We start from the raw sequence: 12,522 nt of genomic DNA, 5'->3' as shown, positions 1-12,522 counted from the left end.
GACTCGGCACAACTCTGCAACGCTTCAATACTGCCACCTGGTGGATGATCGGCGAGTTGCCAAACCGGAAGTGGCCGGTTGGATATCGGTGAGTCTCCTAAATCCGTCCGGCCACTCGCATATCGTCGCGGGACTCAAGACACACACCGTGGATATGGATCGCTGCCATAACTCAATAATCGACATGATTTGGGCGTGTATTAGTATTATACAAACCGGAAAAATGGATCTACTCGATCCCCATCAAATAACTGGGATCTTTTTGCTCCAGTGTCATCGCCCAACGGTAAGAGGAGGCTGACGTTATTTTCAGCGTGAGTGTTTATTATTATCCATACAAACTGCTCTGATCTATATATCACCCATACTACATGAAGCATTTAACGACGATCACGGAATTATAAACCCCCCCCCGTTCACCCGCGCATGATCAGTCATAACGTTTAGGACCATGTACAGTTGGAATTTTTAATATAGCGTGGATCGGAACCAAACGGCATTTGATAATCTATATATGCATTTATGCCTATATCGCACGTTCTAGGAATTACTGCAGAAAACGATAAAAACATATTTATACTCTAGACGGTATTTTCGATGAATGTGTGAATGAAAAAGTAAAACGTTCCTACATCCTGAACGATAGATAATCGATGTTGAATGGGCCATAGTAATGTCAATTTAGCAATACAATATAGCCCTGCAAAGAAGGTGAACATCTCCATAGACTTAAGGCCTCTACATGCTACAGCAACTTCAAAGCAACTGCAACAAAACATCAGCACGATTTCAACGCGGTTGTTGCATAGGGTCTTGTAGACTGTGTTGCGAGGACGTTGCGCGCCTGTCTCCAAAATCTAATCTAAACACCCGTTGCGTTGGTATTGCGTAGCAGTGATTGGTTGGTTAGCGAATGGGGGCGGGGCTGTCATAGAATAATATTGGTCCCGCAGCGAGGAATACAATCCACCATTGTTGTAGCCAGCAAGCTATCAATATTAGCTAAATAATTAGCGTCATAGCTGGCCTTTTTCTGAAAACCCAAGCACATATTGTTCCATAGCATACGCCTTCAGTTGATCATGACAAATCCTCTCTTACCTTGACGATTAAAAAGCCTCCATAATTTAGTAAATAAAGCTGTAGCCAGCCAGCTAGCATTGATGCTATACAAAATGCTATCCACATTAGCTACATAGCTAACCAACTAAATACAATGGTATCCTGAGGTAACGTTAAATACAACGTTTGCTAGTCGAAATGACTGGACACACACAGGGACAAGTTAAACATCAATCAATAAATGTATTCCAACAGGTAGTTTGAGCTGCATGTGACTCGAGCCGAGGTCTTTCTCCTCTCCATTGGAAACAAATGACGTTACGTTAGCTCAAAAGTTAAGCTGCTAGCAACAGACACTATAATACTTCCGGTCGGGGGATTTCAAAATAAAAGAGCGACGTCTAAAAGCACCGGAAATACGTTTATTTTGTACATTATCTAATGTTAACACAAACGTTTAGGTTCGTGTAACGTTAGATATTGTAAAAAATAAACGTATTTACTGTGCTTTTAGACGTCTCTATTTTATTTTGAAACCCCCCGCCCGGAAGTAAAAATGACGCTTGTTTTTCTGCTTGTTATCAATGGGTTGGTTGAGAAGGGAAGTGTCATCTATCTGGGAACCTAGCTATATACGGGGTACAATGTTACATAGGCTGTGCGTCGATGTTGCAGAAGCATAAAGGCAGAGTGTTTGCAACACTGTTGCTTTGTCGATGTTGTGGTGCAGTTGCTTTGAAGTTGCTGTAGCATGTAGAGGCCTTTACAGTGCTGGCAGAGAATGGTATAAGATGATCAAACTCTGTGGCAGTTAATGTGTTAAGGGTACCCTACTAAAAGTGGGAACAGGATTGACTAGCTAGCAACGGTCCTTTCAGGTGAGCTTTGAAGGTGACAATTGAGCTGCAGCTCCTCATCTCTTCTGGCAGACTGTTCCACTGAGTTGTTGCTCTTACAGAAAAAGATGACTGTCGTCCACAGTGGAGGAGGTGCCAGTGCATTAATGATTTTGTAGACCACACATGAGTCTGCTAGTTGTCTAAGGTGATCAAAGCTCAGTAGCCTGTGTTTCTCGAGTATCTCACAATGGTGGAAGTGCAAAGTTTTTTTGTCTAAAATGTTCAGGGTTTGCTTATACAAGGAAGCAAGAGGTCTTAGACCTGATTCACTAGCTTGTCCCCAGCATGTGATACAGTATGCCATGTGGGAGAGAATCATAGCGTGCATAAATGTCTTAGCTGCATCTAAGGAGAGACTATTTCTGATGTGTCTAAAATTAACTAGGTTGTACTTTAATGTTTAAAAAGATTTTTTTTTACATGGCTCTTAAAGTTTAAGTTGGAGTCTAGTACCACACCAAGATATTTAAAATCAGAAACTACGTAACCTTGACACCTTTGATCAAGATGTCTGTTGGAGCCATCTTCCTGGGTTTCTTGTGGAAGAACATTTACATTTACATTGTCATTTAGCTGAGGCTTTTATCCAAAGCGACTTACAAGTTCTGTACGACAAGTCATCAGGAAGGGCACAACTCTATCAGCTGAGTAACAATGTTCATCTGAGTGTGGAGTGCTACAGTGTACAAGATACAAGAGTTTTATTTGTCACGGCATACAGGTATACAGTGAAATGCGGGGGGTCTCGCCTGCAACGATGTGTATAATACAAGTAATAATATAAGAGTCATAGTGCAATAAACAAGTAAACAAAGTAGGCATATCGGTATCTGTACATGAGCTATTTACAGAGCATGCCACAGGTCCTGTGGCAGTGCAGTACACTGTTAGCTACGGATGAGGCATTGGGTCTTTATGTACACTGCTATACAATGCTATATTATACGATCTCAAGCTATACTATTCTTAAAGTGATCTTTCCTTCTGTAAAGTGTCCATAGTGTGAGCGTGTGAAGCATGAGGTTAGTTTATTAGAACAAGTGCATGACAGTAAGGTTAGTTAGGGTTAGATTTTTTCAATTTCTAAAATTTATTTCAGATAATGGTTGAAGAAGTGCGTCTTTAGTCAACGGCGAAAGATTGGACGGGTTTCGGCTGTTCTAACTGGGGTGGGTATTTCATTCCACCATTGTGGGGCAGGGACTGAGAATAGAAGAACATAAGCTTTTGTCTTAGGCTGCGGTTACACTAATGGCCAGTTTTCGTTTCGTTGTCAGGGTCAGTTTCGCTTTTCAGAACGCAACGTAATGGCAGGCAAGTTAGACATGTTTTTGCCTCCTGAGCACAGTGATGTATATACATGTAGTACAATGCCAAAGCAGTAGGTGGCAGTAGGTGGCGATGTAGTTCAAACATGAAGGCAATTTTCAACCAATCAGAAAAGTTGAATGTGTTATCAGCCCGACCCCTGAATGCCCATCACGAGAATTCTCGTGATTTTTTTTTTATTAGCGATCTAAATTCATATTTCATCAACCGAGTCTACCGTTGGGAAACCAGCTCCACCAGGAACTCAGATGTGAAAAAAACGCCCCCTATCGTCTCCCAGATGGTAATGCACCCTTTTGGAATGGACTCAATGAAAATGGATGAGAAAAAAAAACTCCGGAATCCACATTTTACTTCTCACGCATGTAACCGGAGATGATCCCAGTCATTGTGGAGCCTCAGCACAGCGTGTAATATGTGTTTTACAGTATACGCGTTGGATCAATAAAATGATCGATTTTTGGAATGGCGATCAGGAATTGGAATAATCCATTTGGATACCATCTGATCTCAGGTAAGGAATCTATTTTACCAGTCTTAGGATAATCAGACCTGTTTTCACGGAGATATAAGCTTTTCCCCTATATGTGATATGGCTGTTTGACTGTGCGAGCGATCAGGAACTAAGAGAATCGATTTTCAGCTCACGGCACCAGCGTGCATACGTACACATATACTATCGATAATCTAGCGTTTATTTGAAAACGATTCATAAATAGGCCGAAAAATTACAACGTTCTAGAATATTATAGTACAGGGCGTTTATCACAGATTCTTTTTTCCCCCTTGAAAACGAGGGCTTTTCAAAATGCTATAAAACGGAAATCAACCGATAAAAAAACAACTCGCTTCGACAATGTTGACTGGAAAATGAGTCATTGATAAGCGACGGGCAGATTAGACACATAGCCATAATTTAAAACATAGATTAGGCGATATTAATGCTAACATTGAAGTGGATGGTGGGCATTCAAGCACTAAATGTGCGCCCCCTGCTGGGCACTGAAAGTGTTAAATGCCTCGCGTGAGCCATTTAGCCAACGTAGCATTTATTTTTCAGCAAAGAAAGTGCAATAAACTAAACGGATACATTCACTGTGTGTTCTGCCTCATTTGTTGATTAAACAAAACTAACATCAACACAATTGACCACCAAGAGCGGAGTTTAGTCTCACAAAAAGATTGTTGCTGATTTTGTTAGCTTACGTGCTAACGTGATTGGAATATGCCAGTATAACAGTATAGCATTGTGGCTAGCAGCAAATTTTGTTAGCTTACGTGCTAACGTGATTGGGATATGCCAGTATAACAGTATAGCATTACGGGCGGCTACGTGGCGTAGTGGGCAAGGCGCTCGCCACGAAATGCTGGAGACGCTGGGCTCGTCAGTTCGAGCCCAGAGCTCCACATTTGCTTTCAGTTTAGCTGGTCGTCCGTACTAATACACATTGGCCGTATTAGGGGGTGGGAAACTGATGGGTGGGGATCGGGCGTTGTGGACAGCGACTCCTACAGGTCGGTTGGTGCGCCTGCGCAGTAGAATCAGGAAGTGTCGGGGGCAGCGTGAGCCTCCCACGCGTTACTCCTCGCCACTGAGAGATCGAGCTGCGCAGGTGAAAAGATGCGACTGCTGTTACCTCAAGTACCGGAGGGGACTTGTGCTATGTATGACTTAGTCCACATTGCAGCCGGCTTGTGGGAGGCAAGAAACAGCGTCCGTGACAGGGGAGGGTTGAATTGGATGATACGAAATTGGGATGGGAGAAAATATAGAAAATGGGAGAAAAAGTGGATAAAAAAAAAAACAGTATAGCATTGTGGCTAGCAGCTTGGTAACGTTAATGCTAGCAGAATGAATGGATGTAAACTTTATTTAACAGATTGCAGAATGGGTACAATACAATACGGCTCAATACAAACAATTGTTAAGGGAATGCAGACTGTTGTAGCTTGGACTGAGCTCCTTATAATAACTTGACAACACATGGTAGCCGCAGCTCCTTGGGACAGCTCTGCTGTAAACACTGGAAATAACCGTGCAGGTCTCTACTGCGCATGGGAGTTGAGCAACACCGGCTCCGTATCCGGCTCACGCAGATTACATGGCACCATTGTCTGCGAGTTTTGGCGAGTATCCAAAACGGAAACACAATTTCAGCGTTGCCAGTAGGACAACGCGTTATCCTGCCAAAACGGCGTTTATTTTTAACTTGGACAGCAAACGTAATCATTCGGCAACAAAAACGTTGCTGTATTCACCAGTGTAACCATGGACTTAGATAAATTGAGACTTGAGGCCTGACTCTTCTAGCCATTTCGTGATGCTCTGCAACGCAGCTGTTAACTTAACAGCTGCTAGCGCGGCTGTTGCTGCATAAGTCCACACAAGAGTGTCGTCAGCATACATGTGAAGATGGATGTCTTGAGGACAGTGCTGTGGGAGATCATTTATATACATGCTAAATAATAGCTGCCCCAACACGGACCCTTGTGGGACACCCATTGTACAGTTCATGACACTAGACAGAGTATCACCCACTTTAACACATTGCCTCCTATTAGACAAGTATGAAGACATCCATGCCAGTGCTGTTAGAAGAATGAGACAATTTTGACAGCATGGTTCACTGTGTCGAAAGCTTTGCTCAGATCTAAAAACACAGTGCCAGCTACAGCTTCCTTATCAAGCCTGGATTGTGTCTCTGGTGAAACTCCAGCAAGTAGAGTAACTCTGAAAGAGGATTCCTCTATTGTCTCAGCTCCTCCTACACCTACAGCAACACAGGTGTGTTGTGTAATGGAAAAACAACACAGCAAGGTACAGCGTGGCAAGCCTACCAGTACAGTATGGTACTGTGCCTACTGGTCAGTGGAAAGGCCCCAATAGACTGGAGAAGCTCCCTGTACTTGGTCCTACCTGCTCGTGCCAACTGTGATTGGTCTGGGCCATGTGGTGTCTCATCGTGGCTCCTTGGAGTCGAAGGGCGACCAGGAACTCCTAGAGATGGTATCAGGAAAATAAATATTATATTTGACTTCAAAGTTCTCTTCAGTTAAATGGTGGAGGGGGACACACCTTAACACTTTCAGTGCCAGCCATTAGACGAAGCTGTCTAGATAGATAGGGATCAGTCACCTTGTTTGTAGAGCTATAACTATATTCTATATTATAGCTATGGATACAATACTATGGCCCATTTGACATCACCTATCTATCGTTCAATATGTGAAAAAGAATAAATGTTTCCATCCATACGTTCCCGTGTTATACCGTAAAACCATAGGTATAAGTATGGTTTTAGGGCGGTCTAGGGTAATTCATGAAGTGCTGAGTTATAGCCCTACACGTCAATTCCACTATAGACGTTGTAATTTTTTGCCTGTATATGCTATTATCCCGAAATCAAATCTATATCATAGGTATTATGTTCCATCATGAATGCATGAAAGGGGGGGGGGGTCGTTTCTGATTATTTGATTGTCAGTAACGGCATTCGTATTGAACACTAAAAACGGTTATCAGCCTGATCGGTATGAAAGCATTGCAGGATTAAGCTAAAATTGACGTCAGATCGGTCTTACCTGCGATCGGGAGTATTCCAAAAATAATATTCCAATTGTTTGATCGCCATCTGGTACATCCAATGTCCATTTGGCCCACAGCATAATCCACAACAACATATCGATAGGGGATATTTGACGCGCGCCAATGGAACCGGGACCACCGTTCGCCTCGGCCGACAAGGAAAAATGAAACCCGAGACCTTTGGCCGTCCCACAGGGGAAGATACAAGGTTAGAAAGGGTGCTCGATACCGCCGTCTAGCGGGATGCGGCCGGTATTGCACCTTGGGGACCTCAGACTCATTCCATATGGTAACAACAGGCTCCCTGGGTGGATAATGAATAGAAATATCGAAAAAAAAGGGGAAAAAAAACTACCCAGAAACAACTTAAAGGGGAACTATTTTACTATTTCTTTCACTATTTGGGCACTTTTACACAATTCCTGTGAGTCTATGGAACACCTCTGTAATATATATATTTTTTTTATTCATTGTTTTGTATTTCTAATCAAGTCCTCAAAAACAGCATTTTTCTACCTCAAGATCTTAAGCCGTTTTGAGCCTGGGCTCCAACCACAATGGTTGCACCTGGTTCGCCTGAACATTAACATGCAGCAGTGTCTCTCTGACATCACAAATCGCGCACATTTTCAAATGACTCAGTTCAGTGAGGGTAAATATTGTGAGAGGAGAATTGGAAGAATGCGCCAATATGAGAATTTTGAGACATAGATCATATTAATATAAGTTCACATAGCTAGGAAACAATGCTAAACACTCAAAAAGGCCATTTATAAGATAGTTCCCCTTTAAGTCGTTTTTGGCACTGAACGACTTAGGCCCAGAAACGACTTACCGGTAACTAGTTTTTGGCACCCAAAGTGTTAAAGGACTAGAGTCAGACAAGAAGATAGATGCCAATGTCCTCTCTGTGCGTTCAGTAGAAAGCTATCCAGCTGCAAGCTAGCCTAGCTTAGCACAAATGAAAGGAAGCAAATACGGACCAGCTAGCCTAGCTGTTGGCCAAAAACACTGCTCACGTTTTAAGCTAGGTCTGTATCTGTCCTTATCTGCTTCCATTAATTTGTGCTAAGCTAGGCTAGCTTGCAGACGGATAGCTTTCTACTGAACACACAGAGAGGAAACTGGTATCCATCTTCTTGTCCGACTCTGGAGAAGACGGTAAGTGCATTTCCCATAATGTTGCTGCATTCCTTTAACACATCCGGTGCCGTTAACGTAGAACTACGTTTCTGTCGCCCAACCGTTGATCTACGTTTTTCTCACGGTATTTCTTTTAATCGCTATTGCCATTCATAATTCAGCGGGGCACCTTGTGCATACTGTTCCGAGTGTGTCTGAGCTGGCAGACGGTCTTATACCGCCCTCTAACGCCTTCGGCCATTATTGCACTCTATTAGGAACGGGGTAGTTTCTTTTCTCTACCGAGCTGCGGCGTGGGGGCGGGTCCTAAACACTCCGGCAAAACACACGCTTGTAGGGATGGTTTGGACAACTGACCCCGCCCGCCCGTTATTGTGCAATGCCCAACAACGTCGGAGACAGGATCGCTGTGGATAACTGGAATGGCGATCAGATAATTGGATTATTTCTTTTGCATTACATCAGATACAAGGTAAGAACACTACGTATAAATGTGATCGTTGATCCGATATTTATTTCTACCCCGATCGACGCTGTCTCTGTGTGTGTGCGTGTGTGGCTGTGTGCCGTTGGGTGCAGGAGGGGGGGCGCGCCGGTCTAAACCACATTGCATGCTTGCACGAGGAAGGATAATAATGATGATCTAGCATTGATTTCAGGAAGATTCGATAATCAAGCGAAAAATGACAACGTGTTTATTGAATTACACAAAAACGCTGTTTTCGCATCTTTTTCCTGGAATTACTCAGAAGCACCCAAACTATATTCATATTCAAATGGTATAAAACGAAAATGTACGGATGAAAAAATAATCTGTTTTTTGCATGTTGACTGGAAACAACTCACTGACACTCGACGGCGTTATTAGACCCATAGCTATACTATAAATATATAAGTTTAGCTCTACAAACTACAACTACGTTTACATGGGGTTAATGGACGGCAAGGCCAGGTCACTTCCCGGAAGGGGCGTGGCACTCACTGTGTTAATGTTCCTCTTAGGTTCTATTGTGTTAAATGGTGGACGAGGACACACCTTAACGTTCCTCTTGGGGTCCAGGGTGACTTTGATGGCTGTGGACAACATCTGGGGCTCGCTCTCCCGGCCGCTCACGCAGCTCACACCCACCTCTGTGGGGTAGATGGTAGGGTCCAAGTGCCTTGGGGGAGTGAAGTCGGGCATCTCCAAACGCTCTGGAATGGGGGAGTCTTTCACTACCGCTGTAGGGAGTGGTAAAAGATTAAAAAGGTATGACTATGTATAAACTGAAATGTTTGGTTCATGTGTTAAATTTAATTGCCCATGAATTCAAAAACAGCTATGTCCTCTTGTTGCCTTGTGCCTGAATGCATGTACCTGGATGTAATATTGTTCAGCTATGTACCATACCATTTTTCATATTTATATCCAAGTTCCACTTTTCTCTATTCCTGCAAAATGACAAAATCCTAGACTTGGGGGTGTATGATATACAACTATATATCCAATAAAGAAATTATAATTGATATTAAAAGAATCCCACCTAGTCATTTAAAACTGTACTCTTATTGGTCCACAATGATGAAGTGAAAGCTAATATCAGTTTCCAGTCCTCTTTGTTTAACGTACAAATCAACTCCCTCCTGACATTAAGTCCGGCCCGACCAGCCTTCATTTAATTTGGGAAAGCATCAGAACTCACGGACGCGAAACCCCTTCTAAATACTACTTTTTATGGTCACTTAAAATCTTGTGTGAAAGGAAAAATAAGAATTCTGTTGAAATGAGCTGACTTTGTGAAGAGGTTCACATACAACCCAACCCAACCCCCACCTCACCTCAGTGTAGAAGAGGTTTACATACAACCCAACCCCCACCTCACCTCAGTGTAGAAGAGGTTCACATACAACCCAACCCCCACCTCACCTCAGTGTAGAAGAGGTTCACATACAACCCAACCCCCACCTCACCTCAGTGTAGAAGAGGTTCACATACAACCCAACCCCCACCTCACCTCAGTGTAGAAGAGGTTCACATACAACCCAACCCCCACCTCACCTCGATGGTGAAGAGGTTCACATACAATACAACCCAACCAGGCATGCAGTCGTGCACAAACGCGGTTAAACGCCGTTTAGGTAGGTCACTGAGGCAGAAGTGCGCGCAATGATGTGCACGCACGCACACAAAAATGTGTTCACAATTGTCACTGGACTCGTCGCGCCGTGCGATAAGTACCCGGCCGGCACTTATCACCTAGACTTTGCATAATAATAGGATACCGATAGCATAACAACGAGAAGTGCCAAACCAAAATACAAGCCCTGTAGGCTACCAATTGGTGGGGGGTTGCTTGATCTGTGGTCCTGACTGGAAGGATGAGACAAGTTGTGCTTCAGTCTGATTCTGAAAGAAACTGTCCTTCTGTAAACTAACTCTAAGTTACATTGTTAATTTAGTTTGTATTTACTTTTCTAGTTTAAGTTCATTCAATTAAAGAAATTGTAACTACAATTACATTTAAAACATTGTTATGCATAATAATCATCTGTTCTGTGCGCAGAACATGTATGCGAGTGGCGTTTGGGCAGTTCCCATATTACGACTGCATCACTGAACCCAACCCCCACCTCACCTTGATGGTGAAGAGGTTCACATACAACCCAACCCCCACCTCACCTCAGTGTAGAAGAGGTTCACATACAACCCAACCCCCACCTCACCTCAGTGTAGAAGAGGTTCACATACAACCCAACCCCCACCTCACCTTGATGGTGAAGAGGTTCACATACAACCCAACCCCCACCTCACCTTGATGGTGAAGAGGTTCACATACAACCCAACCCCCACCTCACCTTGATGGTGAAGAGGTTCACATACAACCCAACCCCCACCTCACCTCAGTGTAGAAGAGGTTCACATACAACCCAACCCCCACCTCACCTCAGTGTAGAAGAGGTTCACATACAACCCAACCCCCACCTCACCTTGATGGTGAAGAGGTTCACATACAACTCAACCCCCACCTCACCTTGATGGTGAAGAGGTTCACATACAACCCAACCCCCACCTCACCTCTGTGTAGAAGAGGTTCACATACAACCCAACCCCCACCTCACCTTGATGGTGAAGAGGTTCACATACAACCCAACCCCCCACCTCACCTTGATGGTGAAGAGGTTCACATACAACCCAACCCCCCACCTCACCTCTGTGGTGAAGCTCCACCCTCCTGCTCTCCACGCACAGGAAGTTGAGATGGGGGTTGTTCTGGTGCTGTGCCACACTGAATATCTTCCCCCCTTCCAGGTCCAGCACAATCTCCCCATGACTCTGGTCCTCCTGGAAACACAAGGAAGAGATGATGGTAAAAGTAGACAATTAAAATATATGGAGATTTGTGCAGGCGAGGCCCAGAAACATGGGCTTAAAAACCTTAAAGTGGAATTACACCCAATTTAAGTATTTAGACATGTGAAAAAGCCCTCAGCTCGGAACTCTGCAGAATCTGCACCTGGCTTGCAGACAACAAACTATTACATCTGGGTAAAAAAGAGTCCATTCTCTTCGGATCAAATAACAAACTCAGCAAGACAAACGACTTCTCTGTTACAGTGGGAGACAATATTGTCACAAGGAAAGATGAAATTACATACCTAGGGTCCATCCTAGAAGCAAATCTTTCCTGTGACAAAATGGCAAACAATGTAATCAAAAAAGTCAACCAACGAACAAAATTCTTGTACCGGATCTCCTCTCTGGTAAACAAGAATACCCTGAAGACTCTAGCAGGAGCACTCATTCAAGGGTACTACCTCTATGCTTGCACCTCATGGTACCAAAGCACCTCAAAGGCACTAAAAACAACATTACAATACAAACATCACAAAACAAACTGGTCAGACTAAGATAAGATATTCCTTTATTGATCCCCTTGGGGAAATTCAGGCATCATAGCAGCATGGGGGATGGGGGGTACAGGTAGTAAAAACAACACAAGCAGTGTAAACAAATACGTCAATATAATTTACTATCTAACTAACTGAAATATACAGTATTCACAGTATCACATAAGGTGCAGTATGCATGAGGTAGTGTTATAATTTACTGTCTAACTAACTGAAGTCACAGTATCACAGTATTCACATACGGTGCAGTATTCACATAAGGTGCACATAAGGGATAATGTATAGCTACGAGGTCATTGTCGCAAAATAATTGACAGATTAAAATACCGAGCCGCCTCGGCGAGGTGTCGGGGGGGTATGAATCTGTGGCTGAACGTGCTTCTGATCTTGACTAGCTCGTCGTAGAGGGGGTGGGAGGGATTCTCCAGGATAGCAGCCAGCTTCCTTCTCATCCCTCTCTCTGCCATCACCTCTAGTCTGACCAGTTCGACTCCCATCACGAAGCTAGCCTTCCTCACCAGCTTGTTCAGTTTGTTGGTGTCCCTCGAGTTGATGTAGCCCCCCCAGCATGCCACAGCATAGAAGAGGACGCTGGCCACTACAGACTGGTAAAAT

General features: G+C 43.7%; 1 protein-coding gene across 1 annotated transcript in view; it reads right to left on the bottom strand.

The window, feature by feature from the left end:
* The window catches only part of atg2a (autophagy related 2A), a 112,823-nt gene that overhangs the window by 38,850 nt on the left and 61,451 nt on the right, over positions 1-12,522 (bottom strand). Inside the window, exons 21-23 of the mRNA XM_084332542.1 lie at positions 11,209-11,341; positions 9,056-9,240; positions 6,208-6,288 (exon numbers count right to left, since the gene is read on the bottom strand). Coding sequence (XP_084188668.1) covers positions 6,208-6,288; positions 9,056-9,240; positions 11,209-11,341 — 399 coding nt within the window. The remainder of the gene's footprint in view (positions 1-6,207; positions 6,289-9,055; positions 9,241-11,208; positions 11,342-12,522) is intronic.

Source organism: Notolepis coatsorum (genome assembly GCF_963971535.1).
Source record: "Notolepis coatsorum genome assembly, chromosome: 16".
Classification (NCBI taxonomy): Eukaryota; Metazoa; Chordata; class Actinopteri; order Aulopiformes; family Paralepididae; genus Notolepis; species Notolepis coatsorum.
The sequence above is the reverse complement of the archived record's forward strand: the minus strand, read 5'-3'. Positions and strand labels throughout refer to the sequence as shown.